The 20,152-nt window shown below is 42.4% G+C and overlaps 1 protein-coding gene and 1 pseudogene across 1 annotated transcript; one reads left to right on the forward strand and one right to left on the reverse strand.

Moving 5' to 3' along the window:
• On the reverse strand, nt 13,924-14,631 carry LOC108636595 (interferon tau-like). Its single transcript, XM_018052762.1, has 2 exons — nt 14,573-14,631; nt 13,924-14,444 (listed from the first exon to the last, which is right to left on the reverse strand). Exons 1-2 carry the CDS (start codon nt 14,629-14,631, stop codon nt 13,949-13,951), a joined length of 555 nt encoding a protein of 184 aa, XP_017908251.1. The 3' UTR covers nt 13,924-13,948.
• Nucleotides 18,558-19,481, forward strand: LOC108636631 (annotated as a pseudogene).

A 20,152-nucleotide genomic window follows, 5' to 3' on the forward strand; every position in this document is an offset into this window, starting at 1 on the left:
TGTGACTTTGAGGTGAGACTCCAGCCAGCAGAGGCTCTTGAAGTAAATGATGATGCAATGCACTGATTTCAATGGACAGTTAGTTAAAGACTAAGTTGTTTTTAAATTGATTTATGCATTATTTATTTATTTAAACTTTTATATGAGAAATAAATTATTTATGAAACAAAGGTCAACATGGCAGTTTCAATGTCAACTTGATTTTTGTGACAACACATATTAAAAATTGCAGAGCACCTTGGAGGCATTCATTGCAAAACAAGCCTGCAGAGTAGTCGAGTTTCTGGCCCCTGCCTTTGAGGAATTTAAAATACAAGGAAGCCATGTGGAATGTCCGAGTTATATGCATGCTCTCCATGTATCCACACAGTCTACCTGCGCTTGTCTTGTTCACGTCTTTAAATGTACCAGACGTCTTTAAATGCACCTCATGCCAGAGGGCCCCTCTATATGATATGGGCTTTTTTCCTTTTTTTTTTTTTTTTTCAGTTGGGGGAAAATGTACACCACCTTACATTTGAGAGTCTTACAAAGTAAGCCTTCTTTATGCCAATAAAATTTGGGCAAATTCCAATTAATTTATAAAATTCTTACTAAAGTAAATGAAAAATTCTGACCTTCTAAATGTTCTCACTTACTTGTACACTCCAACCCTTATTTCCAACAATGTAGTCCTCAGAAAGAGGTTTCAGGAACATGAGTTGCAAATACTTAAGACTGTCTTGAGAGTCATTAGAAATTGTCAAACATGCTAATTCACTCAATTAAAAATAAGTGAAAAGTGATCTTGGAAATATTAAATTTACATCCGTGAAAGATAGAAAAGTAAAACGATATAAAATACTTGTTTTAGTACACAGAAAATATAGTTTAAATAAAGTTGAATAAAATGCTACTGTTATATACAAAATATATTTTAATATTCTATGCTTAATAGTTAAAATATCTTCTATAAATTTATCGTAAAATTGGAAACGTGAAATATTTCTTTTAAAATAACTATATAATTCAATATAAAATTAATTCAAACAAAGTGCTGCGCTTTTTAAAATATTCCTAGTTTTCAGCTATTCAACACTTACTCCCCACACTTCAAGGCCTAATCCTTGAGAGACCCTGAAAATTCCAGAGCATTCCAGGGGCGCACACTTCTTTGGTCCCTGACCCAGGTGGTGGCCACGTTCCTTCTCAGCCCCAGAAAGTCTCCCAAACCGTCCCATGCTTATTTGTGTCCTGGCCACCGCTGACTTCTCCTCTGGCTGCGACGCACTCCCAGGGTCCCATAGCCAGTCTCATCGCCTTGGCTGTTCTCACGTTGTCCAAAATGGCTCTAAGCCTATAGCCTCACTGACTCCCCCTGGCTCCCCTTTGTGCTCAAGGTCCTCCCATCGTCCCATCTCTCACAGTCTCACCCCCACCGCCGGGTTTAACTCTGTCCACACCGCGGTGCCACCGCCCCAAGCCCATTGTCTCATCACCTGTGCTCGCTTTCACTTGGTCCGCGAAGCCGTCCCGTCAACTCGAAGCCAAAAGCCTCAGCGCTGCCACCGTGTTTCACTGTGTGCCCAACGCCTTTCCATCCTGCCACAGCGAATAGTCTCGTCGCCACTTCCAGGGTCCCCTGTGTGGACCACACCCATCCGTCGTCCGGTGGTCTCATCCCTCCGCAGGGTTTGACTGTGTCTCAAAGCTGTCCAATCGTCCCACCACCAGTGTTTTTCGCCACCGTCCGGTTTCACTTTGTCTGCAACGCGGACTCCTCGTCTCAGAGCCAAGCAGGGCTCCCCTGTGTGAGAAACGCCCGCCCATCGCCCCACAGCCAATAGTCTCATCGCTTCCGCTGCGCTTCCCTTTCAGCGCAAAGCCCTCCCATCGTCCCACAGCGAATAATCTTACCCACCTCGGCATCTAAAGTGAGTGCAACACCGCCCCCAGTGTCCCACAGCCTCTCATCTCATTGCGACGTGGGCTCTCACTGTGTCCTCAACACTTTCCAACCGTCTTATCTGCAACAGCTGAATCCACCGCCTACCCCCGCCAGATTTCACGTGTGGCAGGACTCTGGCCCAGCGTCCTGTCGCCAATATTCTCATCGCCTCCGCTGTTTTACACCTGCCAGAAGACCTCCGACTTCTCTGCGTAAACATCCATAGTTTCACAGCCATTTCAGGGTCCTCCTTTGTCCGGAACGCCCTCCGACGGTCCCATCGCCCAAGGTCCCATCCCCAGGGCAGGGCTGAAGTGCACTCTGTCGCAGCGCCTCCCCGTCGCACCATAGGGAATGCTCTGCTGCACCCCTGCTTGCTCTCTTCGCTGGAACGAGCCTGGGATCCACCGCCAGAAACACAGGGAAGTCTTCAAACTCCTGAAATAGATGCAAAGGATCCGCTCTCAGTCGCGCCCAAAGGACAGAGCCACTTCACATTTCTTCGGAAAAGAGAGATGATCACTCCAGTGCAGATGACTCAGGGCCCCTGCAACCACTATCTGATGCTCCAGCAGAGCTTCCAACTCTTCACCACGGAGGACAGCCGTGCTACTCTGCAGCCCGGATCAGAGCCTGAAACAACTGGAGCCGATGGAAGGAGACAGTCTGTGCTGTTCTCATGGGACTTCCTGCTCCAAGTATTTCCATGGAATCCATCTCTACCTCAGGGAGCTGGAGTACAGCCACTTTGCCTGAGAGGCTGTCAGAGTGGAAATGAAAAGTGCCTTTCCCTCATGTAAAAATCCTCAAAGAAATGGCAACGATAAGCGTGTTTATATTTGTAACACTTGCTAATGATTTCCATTATTGTTTGCTTCCTGTTCCAAAGCGATTGCAGCTCATACTTCCTCAGGCACTGAAAACTGAAATGAAAATCATGATTTTTCAAAAGCAAGTGTGAACAGCAGAGCAGAATGTCTTTTCTTGTATAAAGATCTTTTGATCATCATTGAAAAGATCTCTTGATGTCTGTGGGGCTGGTATTTTCTATACTCAGCGTTCATAGTTTCTTTCTCATGGACAGGTTTCCAGGATCCTCTGTTCTTAAATATCTTTTTCAGTTAAGTCTAGGTGCTATAGAGATAAAGAATAAACTGTGTGGATTTTCATCATCATAGAAACTTATCTTTCCTTCTCTGAAGAGCACAATGCAGGCCTTCCGGATCAGGTGAACCTTCTGGTTTGCTCTCATTTAAAGGGTGATTCAGGGACATGGGTACCTTCTGTTCTGTGGCTTTTTCCATCGTCAATATGTGACTCCATGTTTGTCTGTGGTACTTGGATCTAGTACACCCGGCAGTAAAGGGATGAAGTCTGGTGGCTCACAGGGGATGCTTCCAAGCGCCAGGACTATACAGGGTGAGAGCCCTTCTTCTCGCGTTCCGTGGCCTGGATTTATCCTCATGGGAATCTCACTGCAAGCAAGTTGGGAAACTATTGGGTGACGAATGGATGAAGAGATAAGTTCAGGGTGCTGACTTTCAAAAATGCACAACACGAAAGTTGCAGGTTAAGTGTTTGGGGGACAAAAGGAGAACTGTAGCCCAGGAGACAGCACCTCAGATACCTCTGAGAACCTGTTCCAAAGACACACAGAGGGATGTATGTGATTTTGGTGAAGGGGCAATACATGCAATCATGTGCCTATTTTTTGTGGACGTTTTCTGCCAGTGTCGTGAAGGTTTCTTGCAGTCACAAGAAGCAGTCGTCACCATGAAGGGTTTCCATGCTTTTCTAGCTATGAGGAGATAGAAGAACATTTGAGTTCTTAAAATGGGCTCCTGACAACAGCTCACCTTCTGAAGACTTGCTCTGCCAGTTTTCCCTGCACACAGCCTCCCTCACTTCTGCTTTCCACCCGAGATTCCTTTCCAGGGGTGTTGAAAATCAGCAACTGCAAGAGCACGTGATTTAATCCCTGTAGGTAGATGGCAAGTGCCAATGGAACGTGCTAGTTTGTACTTGACAGGGCATGAGGCCAGGTTTCACGTTTGCACTATTTGTTCAAATGAAGTTCTGGCAGGGGTTGAGGGAAACAAGGATTGTTCTTGCTTGCACACACTTCCTTAAAATACAATCTGAACCAAATGCTTTTTGTCAAAGTTCAGCTTTGGGGAGAATGACAAGAATCTTTTAATTTTAATTTTAATCTTTTAAAAGAGTCTTTTAATTTTATGGCTGCAGTCACCATCCGTAGTAAGTTTGGACCCCAAGAAAATGAAATCTGACAGTGTTGCCACTTTTTCCCCATCTATTTGCCATGAAGAGATGGGACTGTGTGCCATGATCTTCTTTTTTTTGAATGTTGGTGTAACTATATATGTATACGTGCAATTATTTTTTGCAGGGGTCTGGTTTAGCTGTGCCTCAAATTGGTTCTCTAAAAAGGTGGTTAATAGGTCAAGAAAACAATAGATGTTATAGGGATTCTGTTTTTCGTGATGGCTGAAGATTATCAAAATTTGAATTTTTGAAATTGGTATTATAATGGAAAATTTATCTACTGACATTGGCATATTCATTCCAAAAAATCCTCTCTGTTTTGTTTTCCATGCATGCAATCTGAATTGTGATACACAGAACGAAATATTCTAAATACAAAAGAAATGTTTCAACAATTAGAACATTTAAAAAGAATTTGGGACTACAACATTTCCATGTTAAATCCTGATGCTTGTCTAAGTTAAAATTAATGAAACTCTCTGTGAACTTCCAGTTTAACAGATGAGATGGCGCTAGTGGTAAAGAGTCTGCCTGCCACTGCAGGAGACAGGGATGCGGGCTCCATCCCCAGGTTGGGAAGATCCCTCTACAAGGAGATGACAACCCACTCCAGGATTCTTGCCAGAGGACCCTGAGTCAGAAACGACTGATGGACTAAACAACACCAACCCTGCAGAAAACCATAAAACTAGAGAAACACAAAGGTACGTTTGTGTGTGATTTTAGATGTTCTTATGTCTCACTTAAGAAAGCAGTATGCCTCTTGGAGTTCACAGTTATCACTGGAAGTCCCAATGCTGGCATGTTTCTACATTTAGTTAAAATATAACAATGAAAATGACTCAGTGTCTTATATGTGTCATAAAACTCAAAGAATGTATAATCCTACTTGGAAACCATGTTAGATCTGAAATACTGTCAAGAACATGAGAAAAGTACTTTACCTTATTTTTTACATTGTACATCATTTGTGGCTCATCAACAACAAATATATGAGTCAAGTATGTTTCATCAAGAAAAATAATAAAACAATAGAAAAATAATGAATTCACTATATGGAAGTGAAAATGGATAGGTTTAATGCATGAAATTGATACACTGGAAAAACTGATATGGTCATAAAATGTCCATGGCTAAAGATATAAAAATAGAGGAAAATGGCAAATGCATGTAATAATGAAAATCCATTTTTTCCCATTATTGAAAAAGAAGATGAATATGTGTGTCTAAGAACATACATTTCACGTTTCTAGAATCACTACTGTGAATGAGAATTGTTTTTTCTTCACTTCTGTATTTGCTGCTGCTGCTGCTGCTGCTGCTGCTGCTGCTGTTGCTGCTAAGTCGCTTCAGTCATGTCTGACTCTGTGCGACCCCATAGATGGCAGCCCAGGAGGCTCCCCCATCCCTGGGATTCTCCAGGCAAGAATACTGGAGTGGGTTGCCATTTCCTTCTCCAATGCATGAAAGTGAAAAGTCAAAGGGAAGTCGCTCAGTCATGGCTGACTCTTCGTGACCCCATGGACTGCAGCCTACCAGGCTCCTCCGTCCATGGGATTTTCCAGGCAAGAGTACTGGAGAGGGGTGCCATTGCCTTCTCCAAATTGGCAGGACAGCTAACCGTTCTTTGGTTTCTTATTTCCTGCTTTCTTCCCAGCTGGAGTTCAGACAAAACCAATATAGCCAATCTCTAAGCTCAATATGGGACAGTGGAGCCTGGTGGGCTGCCGTCTATGGGGTCACACAGAGTCGGACACGACTGAAGCAACTTGGCAGCAGTAGCAAGCTCAGTATGCCAACAAATTTGGAAAACTCAGCAGTGGCCACAGGACTGGAAAAGGTCAATTTTCATTCCAATCCCTAAGAAAGGCAATGCCAAAGAATGCTCAAACTACTGCACAATTGCACTCATCTTACACGCTAGTAAAGTAATGCTCAAAATTCTCCAAGCCAGGCTTCAGCAATCCATGAACCGTGAACTTCCAGATGTTCGAGCTGGTTTCAGAAAAGACAGAGGAACCAGAAAATAAATTGCCAACATCCACTGGATCATCGAAAAAGCAAAAGAGTTCCAGAAAAAACATCTATTTCTGCTTTATTGACTATGCCAAAGCCTATGACTGTGTGGATTGCAAAAAACTATGGAAAATTCTGAAAGAGATGGGAATACCAGACCACCTGACCTGCCTCTTGAGAAATCTGTATGCAGCTCAGGAAGCAACAGTTAGAACTGGACATGGAACAACAGAATGGCTCCAAATAGGAAAAGGAGTACCTCAAGTCTCTAAATTATCACCTGGCTCATTAAACTTATATACAGAGTACATCATGAGAAACACTGGGCCAGATGAAGCATAACCTGGAATCAAGATTGCCGGGAGAAATATCAATAACCTCAGATATGAAGATAACACCATCATTAAGGCAGAAAGTGAAGAACAAAATAGCCTCTTGAGAACGTGAAAGAAGAGAGTGAAAAAATTTGGCTTAAACCTCAACATTCAGAAAACTAAGATCATGGCATCCGGTCTCATCACTTCATGGCACATAGATGGAGAAATAGTGGAAACAGTGGCAGACTTTATATTTTGGGGCTCCAAAATCACTGCAGATGGTGACTGCAGCCATGGAATAAAAAGCTTACTCCTTGAAAGAAAAGTTATGACCAACCTAGACAGTATATTAAAAAGCAGAGAAATACTTTGCCAAAATGGTCCATCTAGTCAAAGCTATGGTTTTTCCAGTAGTCATGTATGAATGTGAGACCTGAACTATAAAGAAAGCTGAGTGCTGGAGAACTGATGCGCTTGTACTGTGGTGTTGGAGAAGATTCTTGAGAGTCCCTTGGACTACAAGAATATCAAACCAGTCCATCCTAAAGGAAATCAGTCCTGAATGTTCATTGGAAGGACTGATATTGAAGCTGAAACGCCAATACTTTGGCCACCTGATGTGAAGAGTTGACTTGTTTGAAAAGACCTTGACACTGGGAAAGATTTATGGAGGGAGGAGAAGGGGATGACAGAAGATGAGATGGTTGGATGGCATCACCGACTCAATGGACATGAATTTGCATAAACTCCGGGACTTGGTGATGGAAGCCTGGCGTGTTGCCGTCCATGGGGTTACAGAGAGTCGGATATGACTGAGCTGATGACTGAACTGAACTGAAGCCAGTATTTGACCACAGCCCATACGTGGAAGTGTAACTCCAGCTCCTGTTTGTTCATGATGGCATCACTCACTAGTCCACCAAGACCGCAAGCCTGAGGACCTAGAGCGCAGATGGAGCTGCTGCAGATCCTCATTCTCTCAGTCCTGCAGCTTGCTCCTCGCTCTAGTCCAATGCTGGATAACGGATCCCTGAAGAAAGGCCACGAGAGACTTCCAGGAACAGGTGGAGAGCCTGGTGTGGTGAAGGAAGCCCTGCCGCTAAGCTCTCCTCTCAGACCTCACCTGGTTCACCTGCTTCCTTGGTTAAAGCTTGCGGGGTAGTTTTATGAGAGAGTCTATGTGACGCTGAGTGTAGATTTTCCGTTGTTTCCTTAGTTGTACGTGTACCTGGATGCAGTCTCGATAGAAGTCTTGAAGAACAGGTCGGGAGACGTGATGTCTAATGATGGCAACAGCATCGTCATCACTCAAAAAGATTTTGACTCCCAGGATGAGAACGCCGTCAGAGCAAGTTTACAAGCTAGATAAGAATATGAAACTCATTGCTATATTCTCATATGCTTCACCTTACAGTGAGAATTGTTTCATTCGAGTTGATTAGGGCCTTACTAACCACAGGACTCCAAAAATTTCTAATCATCATATTTGGAATACATGGCACTCGTTTTGCAAACTGCATCCAACTTTCCATCATATTAACAGCATCAAAATTAATGTGTTTTCATTTTCTTAAATAATTTGTTTTCCTTTAACTTTTAGACATTCCCCTGTGTTTACACTTGAGCATAGCTTCACATGCATCTCTGGTCCTATCAAGTCTCTTGGGAGCATTTACTGTGTTGATTAAAAGCAACAGTCCTAGTAAGAACTAGAAGTGACTAGTCACATCAGTGGAAGTTACTTTAAAGGGTTTGTTATTATTTTGGCTGTGCCACGAGGCTTAAGAGGCATTAGTTTCCTGACTGGGGATTGAACCCAGGCCCACAGCAGTGAAAATACTAAGTTCTAACCACTGAAGGACCAAGGAAGTCTCAAATTACTTTAAATTTTGCAGTTTTAGTTATTCAGTTTTTCATTCAAGGATTCAGAGAAACTCTACATTGCTTTAACATTATATATTTACTAAAATAAATGATTGCTGGAGAACTGAATGGAGTATGACAAGGGTCAAAAAACATGTAAAAGTCATGTAAAAGTAAGGCATAAATCCAATACATTTGAGACCCAAACTGATAAAGGTTAACATAATTTCAAAAATTAATAGAATCTGCTAAATCATAAAAGGTTCTATTGATTGATTTAATACACAAACTCCATTATTACTTGGAAGAGGAAGAAAAACCTAAGATCAAATAACACTACATACTTAATACCAAAACAAGGGCAACACAGAAGGGGGCCAATACAGAACAAGAAAGTATCTTGTAGGAAATAATTAGAGGTGGTAATGTTAATATCAACGAGATCTTTGTCATTAATATCAATATTCATACACTTGAGAATTCCAGAAATAAACACATGAGAAAGAAATTATTCTTCAAGAGAAAGAAGTTCAATATACCTAAGATACACATTGAATCGATAATTAAAATTTTTAAATGCTTGAGCTAAATTTCAAATGGTATAAAACAATGAGTAAAAAATATAACATTATATAGCAATGTGAACAGAAACACCAGAGCACTGAAGTTTCCCCTCAATGCTGTGCTTGAGCTAAGTCGCTTCAGTTGTGTCTGACTCTTTGTGACTCTGTTGACCATAGGTGCCAGGCTCTTCTGTCCATGGGATTCTCCAGGCAAGAATCCTGGAGTGGGTTGCCATGCCCTTCTCCAGGGGATCGTCCTCACCCAGGCATCAAATTGGTGTCTCCTCTTGTCTCCTGAATTGGCAGGCAAGTTCTCTACCATTAGCTCCACCTGGGAAGCCCAGGACAATGCTACTAGTTTCTAAAAAACCATCTATAAAGTAGTAAAGAGAAGAACTGAAACTATGATTTACAGGACGAATTTCGTGATTAACATTCTTGGGCCCTTAATCTACAATAGGAAATATAACTTGATTCAAATATCTATAAAACATCCATGAACATTATCATACATTAGACTTCACAGAATATATCCATAATTCCTCCAGGGGAAAAATATTTGTATAAGTTGTGTGCCCAGATCACAATGCCTGCAATTAATGTTAATATTATTTTAAAGCATCATTTCAAGATGTATCATCCTGATAAATTATGTCAAGTCAAAATTAAACCATAGAATTAGAAATTTTGAAACTCATAGATATTAAATCACTACTCTTCAAATTTTCAGAAGCAAAGATACACACTGAGATGAATTCATATCCTGGAAACATGAACTGAAAATAGATTGGCCTCATTCATTAAAGTCAACAAGAATGTTCATACATTAATAGAAATAGTATAAGAAAATATCTGTCAAATGCCCACTTCTGAGTGACTGTGATTTGTCTGTCATTCTCTAGAGTAAAACTTGATTTTATCAAGAGAGTGGTTCAGCTCAGGTCAGTTGCTCAGTCGTGTCTGACTCTTTGCGACCCTATGAATCGCAACACACCAGGACTCTCTCTCCATCACCAACGCCGGGAGTTCACCCAAACTCATGTGCATCAGGTTGGTGATGCCATCGAGCCATCTCATCCTCTGTCATCCCCTTCTCCTGCCCCCAATCCCTCCCAGCATCAGAGGCTTTTCCAATGAGTCAACAGTTCACATGAGGTGGTCAAAGTACTGGAGTTTCAGCTCTAGCATCATTCCTTCAAAGAAATCCCAGAGCTGATCTCCTTCAGAATGCCTGGTTGGATCACCTTGCAGTTCAAGGGACTCTCAAGAGTCTTCTCCAACACCACAGTTCAAAAGCATCAATTCTTCGGCGCTCAGCCTTCTTCACAGTCCAACTCTCACATCCTTACATGACCACAGGAAAAACCATAGCCTTGACTAGACAGACCTTTGTTGGCAAAGTAATGTCTCTGCTTTTGAATATGCTATCTAGGTTGGTCATAACTCTTCTTCCAAGGAGTGAGCGTCTCTTAATTTCATGGCTGCAGTCACCATCTGCAGTGATTTTGGAGCCCAAAAAAATAAAGTCTGACACTGTTTCCACTGTTTCCCATTTATTTCCCATGAAGTGATGGGACCAGATGCCATGATCTTCATTCTCTGAATGTTGAGCTTTAAGCCAACATTTTCACTCTCCTCTTTCACTTTCATCAAGAGGCTTTTGAGTTGCTCTTCACTTTCTGCCATAAGGGTGGTATCATCTGCATATCTGAGGTTATTGATATTTCTCCAGGCAATCTTGATTCCAGCTTGTGTTTCTTCCAGTCCAAAGTTTCTCATGATGTACTCTGCATAGAAGTTAAATAAGCAGGGTGACAATATACAGCGTTGACGTACTCCTTTCCCTATTTGGAACCAGTCTGTTGTTCCATGTCCAGTTCTAACTGTTGATTCCTGACCTGCATACAGATTTCTCAAGAGGCAGGTCAGGTGGTCTGGTATTCCCATCTCTTTCAGAATTTTCCACAGTTTATTGTGATCCACACAGTTAAAGGCTTTGGCATAGTCAAGAAAGCAGAAATAGATGTTTTTCTAGAATTCTCTTGCTTTTCCTATGATCCATCGGATGTTGGCAATTTGATCTCTGGTTCCTCTGCCTTTTCTAAAACCAGCTTGAACATCAGAAAGTTCATGGTTCACGTATTGCTGAAGCCTGGTTTGCAGAATTTTGAGCATTACTTTACTAGTGTGTGAGATGAGTGCAATTGTGCGGTAGTTTGAGCATTCTTTGGCATTGCCTTTCTTTGGGATTGGAATGAAAACTGACCTTTTCCAGTCCTGTGGCCACTGCTGAGTTTTCCAAATTTGTTTGTATATTGAGTGCAGCACTTTCACAGCATCATCTTTCAGGATTTGAAACAGCTCAACTGGAATTCCATCACCTCCACTAGCTTTGTTCACAGTGATGCTTTCTAAAGCCCATTTGACTTCACATTCCAGGATGTCTGGCTCTAGATTAGTGATCACATCATCATGATTATCTGGGTCATGAAGATCTTTTTTGTACACTTCTTCTATGTATTCTTGCCACCTCTTCTTAATATCTTCTGCTTCTGTTAGGTCCATACCATTTCTGTCCTTTATCAAGCCCATCTTCACATGAAATGTTCCCTTGGTATCTCTAATTTTCTTAAAGAGATCTCTAGTCTTTCCCATTCTGTCCTTTTCCTCTATTTCTTTGCACTGATCGCTGAAGAAGGCTTTCTTATCTCTTCTTGCTATTCTCTGGAACTCTGCATTCAGATGCGTATATCTTTCCTTTTCACCTCTCTTTTTTCACATCTATTTGTAAGGCCTCCCCAGATAGCCATTTTGCTTTTTTACATTTCTTTTCCATGGGGATGGTCTTGATCTCTGTCTCCTATACAATGTCACCAACCTCATTCCATAGTTCATCAGGCACTCTATCTATCAGATCTAGGCCCTTAAATCTATTTCTCACTTCCACTGTATAATCATAAGGGATTTGATTTAGGTCATACCTGAATGGTCTAGCGGTTTTCCCTACTTTCTTCAATTTCAGTCTGAATTTGGTAATAAGAAGTTCATGATCTGAGCCACAGTCAGCTCCTGGTCTTGTTTTTGTTAACTGTATAGAGCTTCTCCATCTTTGGCTGCAAAGAATAGAATCAATCTGATTTCGGTGTTGACCATCTGGTGATGTCCATGTGTAGAGTCTTCTCTTGTGTTGTTGGAGGAGGGTGTTTGCTATGACCAGTGCATTTTCTTGGCAAAACTCGGTTAGTCTTTGCCCTGCTTCATTCTGCATTCTAAGGCCAAATTTGCCTGTTACTCCAGGTGTTTCTTGACTTCCTACTTTTGCATTCCAGTCCCCTATAATGAAAAGGACATCTTTTTTGGGTGTTAGTTCTAAAAGGTCTTGTAGGTCTTCACAGAACCATTCAACTTCAGTTTCTTCAGCGTTACTGGTTGGGGCATAGACTTGGATAACTGTGATATTGAATGGTTTGCCTTAGGGACAATGGAGTGGTAGTTTAGCTCATAACTCACATAATCGTCATCCAAGGGCTTCTCCTGAGAACAGTCACCATGCATGCGGCGGAGGTGCTTGCCGCACAACATGTCAACAAGACTACAATGGAGAGGATTTTTCAAATGTGTACTCCAAAGAGAAGATTTCATAAAATTCATCATCTTGCTGTTTCACTAGGGATCTTCTTTCGTGAAACTGTCCTTTTTTAAAACTTCAAGTATATTATACAGAAAAACCAGACAATCACTAGGCACTGAGTGCCACTGCTTTGATCCACACCACAGCACTGGAGTCTTGATATCACTATAATAAGATCTTGATATCACTATAATAATTATTGTACCTCATGAATCCCTGTAGAGTGTCCTGGGGATCTGCAGGGGCCCACAGACCACACTTTGCGAACTGATGGTTTCAGGAATTTCCCTGTGTCTGCTCTGGTCCCAGTGGCTCTGTAGCTTTAAATTCGCAAGTAATTTCCTTGGTTCCTAAGATAAAATCTAACATCATTCAAAAGTCTATCACTGGGCCCTTTTCCATGTCTCCAGGGCCATGCCATGCTACCCCCTGCAGGCATCAGTACACTCTACCGACTTGGGTCTTGTTCATGCCTTTAAAAGCACCAGAGCCATTCCTGCTGCAGGGACACGCTATGCGCTGTGCTTTGTTGTGTATTATTGTTTTCTTATTTTGCTCTTCATGAGTTATTTGACAAATTCATGCTCATTCTTCAAGTCTCATACTTCGGATTACTTCCCTGGGGAGACGGCTGCTGCTGCTGCTGCTGCTAAGTCGCTTAAACGTGGTCTAAATGAGCTTTCCAGGATACTCACTGCCATCAGCATCTGATACTTCTTCTGTGTAGCCCAGGGCCCAGATGTAAATACCTAATTATCCTATGCCCACTTCTTTCATGGCAGTGTCCTTGCTCCAGTGTGAGCTCTGTGCGCTCGGGGTCTCTGCCTCTCACACTCGAGACTCTCTGCACAAGGCCCGCAGATAAAGGAGCGAGCGGCACAGCACCTTCTCTCTGTCGCTTCACAGCATTCGGGCTCTGTGGAGAGACCCAAAAGGGAGAGGAGGAAACGTGTCTTCAGATAATGTCATGAGTAAATAAAAGGTACATTTAATTAAAGAAAATTATATATTCTTATGGAGTAAATTGGAGAAAGGAATAGCAACCCACTCCAGTATTCCTGCCTAGAGAATCCTGTGGACAGAGGAGCCTGCTGGGCTGCTGTCCATAGGGTCACATAGAGTCGGACACGACTGAAGCGACTCAGCATGCATAGCACGCATGCATGTAATAAACAGAAAATAGAAATGCAAGTACCATGAAAATAAATAACTTAATATAAATAAATGAATTCATACAAAAACATGTTATTCCATAAGATTCAGCCACAGGGCATCAGATATATTACCTCTAATTCTAAAAGCAGCTGGTATTGATATTCTCAACATTAATGCCAATATCGATTGTCACTCAAACTCTCTCATAGCTGAGGCAGAAATTGGAGTTTTGGAAAAGACTGAACAATGAAGAGCCTGAGCTAGGACACGAGTCACTGAGGATCAGGTTCCTTCTAACTTCCTGAGTTTTCTTAGGAACTTGTTGACACAGAAAGCGCCTCGTGATTTCCACTCTGCCAGTTTCCCAGGCGCGGTCGCTGTATTCCTTCTCTTGCAGGTAGACATGGATGCCCTGGAAGTACCTCTTCACGGCCAGGGTGGGGCCCGTCCTTCCCAGGGCAGAGTCTTCCTCTCCCATCACCTGCCCCAGGCAGGCGTCCAGGTCGTCCAGCTGCTGATGGAGTCCAGTGCGGAGCTGCTCCAGGAGGGTGGTGTCCCAGGCAGCAGAGGCGCGCTCTGTGTGGAAGAGGTTGAAGCTCTGCTGGAGCATCTCGTGGAGCACAGAGATGGCCTGGGCCTCCTGGAGCTGGCCGCCACTCACCTGCTCCTGAGGGAATCTGATGTCTTTCCTGTATCCCAGACAGGAAAGAGAGAGACTGTGTTTATTTGATCCAAATGTGAAGGTCTCCTGCTTTTCCAGGTCAAGGCTCTGAGGCAGTTCATGGACTCAGAGGAAGAGATGAGGTTAGAGACGAGCATCATGAGTGTCATCACTGAGGAGATGAAGAGCCACTGGTCAATTCCACAAGGAAGCATTCCGGTTGAGATGAGCGACTGTGAGCTTTGTTTCATCTTCATTTCATCTAAGGATCTTCTGTTGTGTGCCTCTTAAATATGAAGTCCAAAATTTTCACATTCTGAGTCTATCCAGATTCATGAACTACCTCATTTTGGGCTTGCCTTTCACTTCAAGAGCCTGGAAATCTGTCATGAGTGTCTGCTCTTCTGTATCCTTACATTGAAGTAAAATGTATTCATTTAAAAAGTAGATGTTCTAAGTCAATGGAATGCTTATCATCTCAGTAACTTTGAACTAGTGATATATTAAGAGTTATTGGATCTTTCTTCCTGATTCTAAGATCAACTTTTAGGGAAGCTTTGTTAGACTTCTTTTTCAAATCTTTTTTTGCTGCCTCTGCATATTCCTCTTGGAACACTTGATCAGATGTGAAAAATATCTGAGCTTTACATGCACCGATCTCACCTTATTCTCTGCAGCACAGATTTTAATTTGCCAATTTTGGTTTTATTTGCTCTCCATAACTGAGAAAATTACTAAACATTTATTAGGTGCCAATCACTATGCTGAGCTCGTTACAGAGTCCAAGTGGCTCTGCTTGCAGCAGGGTAAATCAGTGAATCCAAGACGAGGTGTTGGGATCAGGAAAGGACTTCATTCGGGAAGTGGCTGACTGAGAAGATGAAAGGTCAGTGCCTCAAAATAACCATCTTGTGGGGGTCCTGGATGTCAGATTCTTTTTTGAATGAAAGATGGGGGAGGTGAGGAAACAAAGGAAAAGGACTTTTTATTTCCTGAAAATATCTCCCAGAATAGCCAGCAAGCCTCAGGTAGGAGGAAGTGTTAGTTGCACTTCCTTATAGTCATTTCATGGGTGGTGTGAAATGGAATATCTCATGTCATGTCAACAAAGATGTCATATCTATCTGTGATTCTGGCCTTCCCAAATGTGAATTTCTGGGACAAAAATAATTGAAGTCACAGAAGCAAATCCAGTGTAAATTCAAAATTAACCCTTCCTGGTTAGAAACTAAGCTTAGACCAAGATGATGAATCATCCAAAGTCACTCTCATGAAAGTAAAGTGTAACCACCACTCCTGTTAAAGTGTTCAAGTGGTTAGAATGTGCCTTCTTAGCCCAGGCCATTGTCCTTGCCACGTCCAGGCAACCCATGTTTTTCTTAGGTACTTTTATGCAGTTTTCATATTGCTGCCTCTTCTTTGTCATTTGTATTTCAGTTTGTAAAAGCTGTGCTAATGCTCCTACAATCTTTTCTATTTCCACTTTGAGGTTTATTGCAAAAACAGGAACAGAAAACGTAAATGAATGGAACAGTTAACGTATTTCCTCGGTGATTTTTCAAGAGATCAAAACTTTCCACTCATTCAACATTTCTAGAAAGTAAAAGTAAGCAGTGAATGAAGAAGTAATGCACAAAGGTAAAGAGAAAGTAAATGAGGTAATTGAAAAAACTAGTGACATCTCTGTCCAAATGACAAAATCTCACTTAACTACACAAACAGGGATGCAGAGCTCTACAGATGACAGATTTGAGAGCAGCTTATGTGACACTGTTCAGCTGCAGACAGAGCCAAGGAGGGTGGCAGGCTCTTAGGCACAGTGTTACCTAAAAGGATAGTGGACCGCTCTGCTAACTCCCAGTATCTATTTATTTATCTTTATTTGTATCTTTATTTGTCTGTTTACATTTCTCCCTCTTCGTGGAGGTTATTGGATTCTGAGGATATAGACCTATTAACTCACCCTGAAGAGAGACTGGGGTACAGACTGGACGGTCACCCTATTCATGTGTGAGAGGTCAGCTGTTCCCTGGAAGCTACTAGATGTAGTGTTTGGACAGCACATCATGTTCAGCAGAGATGAGATTAGATGTAATAATGTTGACCAGTGAGCTGAGCATTAAGGGAAGGAAGCAGGTCATCTCAGGGAAATTCTATCCAGTTTCCATAGATGGATGTGTGAATTTTCTGCCTCGTGGGAACAGTTAACAGATACTGAACGCTTATATGTCCAAGCATTGTCAGAAGTACGTTACGTCCTACAACCTTCAGAAAAATCCAGTGAAACGTCTGTGATGACCAGTTCCATTTAAGAGGAGAAACCGTGGTGCCACAGGTCACACAGGCAGTGCAGGCTGGAGCTGTGACATCAACCCAGGGATCTTGCCCCATGTCCACTGTCTCATGCACTGGACCGAGCTGTCTGCTCTGAGAATGTGCTTCCTATTTAAGAGGAACACTTAGTAAGGTCTTCCTCTCCAATTCCTATTCTTCATTATCACAAAAGAGCCATTTGCCATTCCAGGGATGTAACAATCATTAGACAACGGCTGAGAACGCAGTTCCCTTTGCACCTGATAACGTCCAATCCTGTTTTGTTGAGCTCTACAAAGGAGCCTGGCAGATTATGGCAACCAAACAACAACTCTGAGAGTCTCTGCTTCCACCTGAGATAATATTTTGAGAGATTATCCAGAAAGTTAAAAAATCCATTTAAATTTACTTTTACTATCTTTGTTTTCAGAAGATTCTCATTTTCTGAAACAGTCTTCAAATACTAGGTCTACTACAAACTTTGGTGAGTATAGTTCTCTTAGAACTACTTCTGGGACAGAGCTGAAGCTCCAATATTTTGGCCGCCTAATGGGAAGAGCCCACTCACTGGAAAAGACCCTGATGCTGGGAAAGATTGAGGACAGGACGAGAAGGGATCAACATAGGATGAGATGATTCGATCAGATTGGATCGACTCAATGAACATGAATTTTAGCAAACTCTGAGAGATAGACGACAAGGAAGCCTGGGGTGCTGTAGTCCATGGGATCAAAGAGAGTCGGACATGCCTTAGTGATGAACGACAATGGGACAGAGACCCCTCTGTGCACTTCTTCTGGGACAGACACCTTCCTGGATTCTCCACTTGTGCCATTACTGCCTTTAGGGGGCTTACAATCTCTCAGGGCAGTCAAATGTTACATAATTAGAGGGATTACTTAATTATAACTGTATGTTATGTAGCTAAAGGGGAATGCTTAAGGTTAATGAGGAATAATGTGGAGGCTGAAGAGTACAGTGGTCAAGTACCACTTATGCAGTTAATCCTGTTAGCACATAAAGTCATGTCTCTGAGTTTTCAGTTTCCTTATTTGCAAACTGGAGAAGGCAATGGCAACCCACTCCAGTAATCTTGCTTGGAAAATCCCAGGGACAGGGGAGCCTGGTGGGCTGCCGTCTATGGGGTCACACAGAGATGGACACGACTGAAGTGACTCAGCAGCAGTAGCAGCAGTATATGCAAACATGTCAATAGTTATAGTAATTATCTCATAGGGAAGCTCTGAAGATTAATTCATGTTTATTAAAAACTTTGCTGAGAGGCTGCATGTAAAAATTTCTGTCATTAAGATTATTAAAAATTATCTGTACCTTACAGAATTGGTAAAGACATGCCATTACAAGGATTGAATGCAATTGCAACCTCAGTATCCCTGAGTGTATGGTAGATTGTCACTTCCCCATGAAATATCTAAGGAGATGAGATTATCTGCACTATCACACAAGGACTGAAGCAAAGTATCCTGTGAAATACTGTAGTGCTAGAGGAGAAAAAGAAATAAACACAGGCAAACATGAGTTTTTTAGGACAACCAGCACCTTAAAAAGTACCTTGTGGATTATAGTTGAAAAATAACTCATTTTTAATAAATGATATCAAGTGATATTGTTCCCTATAATGTCTCCAGGGAGCTTAAGGCCTACTTAGGTGATATCATAAAGGTACATACACAAATGAAATTTTTTAAAGAAGGGGGAAAGGGAAAATGAGGAAAAAATGAGAAAAATCAAAAGCTTCTCTTATAAGCTATTTTCATACTGAACATTTCTTGGTGACCTGGAAAAGCCACCTTTTCTATGAATATTTCTCCCTTCGCTGACTTTGATTAGCTCTTCTCCCAAGACGGCTATGTAGCTATCAACCACAGCGGCATGCATGATTTGATGTTCCCCACCCAGGCACTCATGGCAAAAATTAGCACGTCCATTGATTTCATTACAAAGAGTAGAAAAAGAAAGGAAAGGGCAAATGTGGAAAAAGCCAGGAAATGAAAGTTTCTCTACTCACTCTTTAAGAGCCACCCATCACCCAAAGCCCTCAGGACTCGCCTAGACCTCTCCTGCAGGCAGTCCTGCAAGCCCCCAGCATCCCAATGGCCCTCCCCGTCTCAGTGCTGCTGGCCCTGGTGATGCTCTGCTCCAGCCCCACGTGCTCCCTGGGCTGTGAGCTGCCTGCCAGCCACGGCAATCTGGAAAGCTTCACACGTTGGAGTCAGATGGAGAGAGTGCCCATTGTGTCCTGTCTGAGGGACAGGACTGACTTCAGATTCCTCAGACCCTGGTGCACAGGACCAGGCTTGAGAAGACAGAAGCCACAGCTGTTGTGCACGACTTGCTCCAGCAGACCTTCCAGCTCTTCAGCCCACGGGCTCTTCTGCAGGTCGAAACGAGAGCCTCCTGGACAGATTCCTCGTGGGACTTGATCAGCAGCTGGAGGACCTGGACGTGTGTCTGAGGGAGGGAAGGACACTGGAACAGTCACCTCTAGGCAGTGAGAACTCCAGATTGGCTGTGAAGGGTTACTTCCAGCGAATCAGTGTGTGTCTCAAAGAGAAAGAATACAGCCACTGTGCCTGGGAGTTTGTCAGCGTGGAAATCAGAAGGTGCTTGGTCTTTGCCAACAAGCTCATCAAAAAACTCAGGAAATAAAGAAGGCGTTGAATCTGAAAACAGTTCATCTGGTCAACTAAATGGCTATTTTCTAAGACTCAAAGTGCAACCTTTAACTCTATTTTTGTGTCAGATGATATATAAGAAATAGCTAATATATGGGATTATTTAAACGTATGTTAAAGGTTTTGTTACCATAACTTTTCAAAACAGATTTAAGAATCCATTTTCCATATCTTAAAAGTTGTAACATTTGTTTATTTATTTAAATTATCGGAAATATTTAGGCTGTTCATAGCATTTAAATCTTTATCATTCATAAGATACTTGCTTTGTACTATATTTTGTACAAGACTACTCTTGTGTTTTAGTAGAGAAAATGAAAGTAATTTGAAAAAAAAAAAATTGGCTTGCACACACCTTTGAATAAAAGCTAACTCAAAGCCTGATCCTACAAGATAAGCCTGTACTGAATTCTTCTTAATGAAGAGGGAACGGGGTTACCCACCCTGGGTCATAGAAGGAACAATGGACAATTTAAAGGGGGATTGAGTGTGATTCTTGAGACATAGACTAGAGGTGGGAGGGAGATGGGTGGAGAAAAGCCCAGGTCATGGACTCAGGTGCCTGCCTGGGGCCTGTAATAACCGGAGCGCCTTCAAGGGTTAGCGGAGAATCACATACATCATGCGAGGAAGACAATGGCGACCCACTCCAGTACTCGTGCCTGGAGAATCCCAGCGACGCGGGAGCCTGGTAGGCTGCAGTCCATGGGGTCGCTAAGAGTTGGAC

Source organism: Capra hircus, chromosome 8, assembly GCF_001704415.2.
Source record: "Capra hircus breed San Clemente chromosome 8, ASM170441v1, whole genome shotgun sequence".
Classification (NCBI taxonomy): Eukaryota; Metazoa; Chordata; class Mammalia; order Artiodactyla; family Bovidae; genus Capra; species Capra hircus.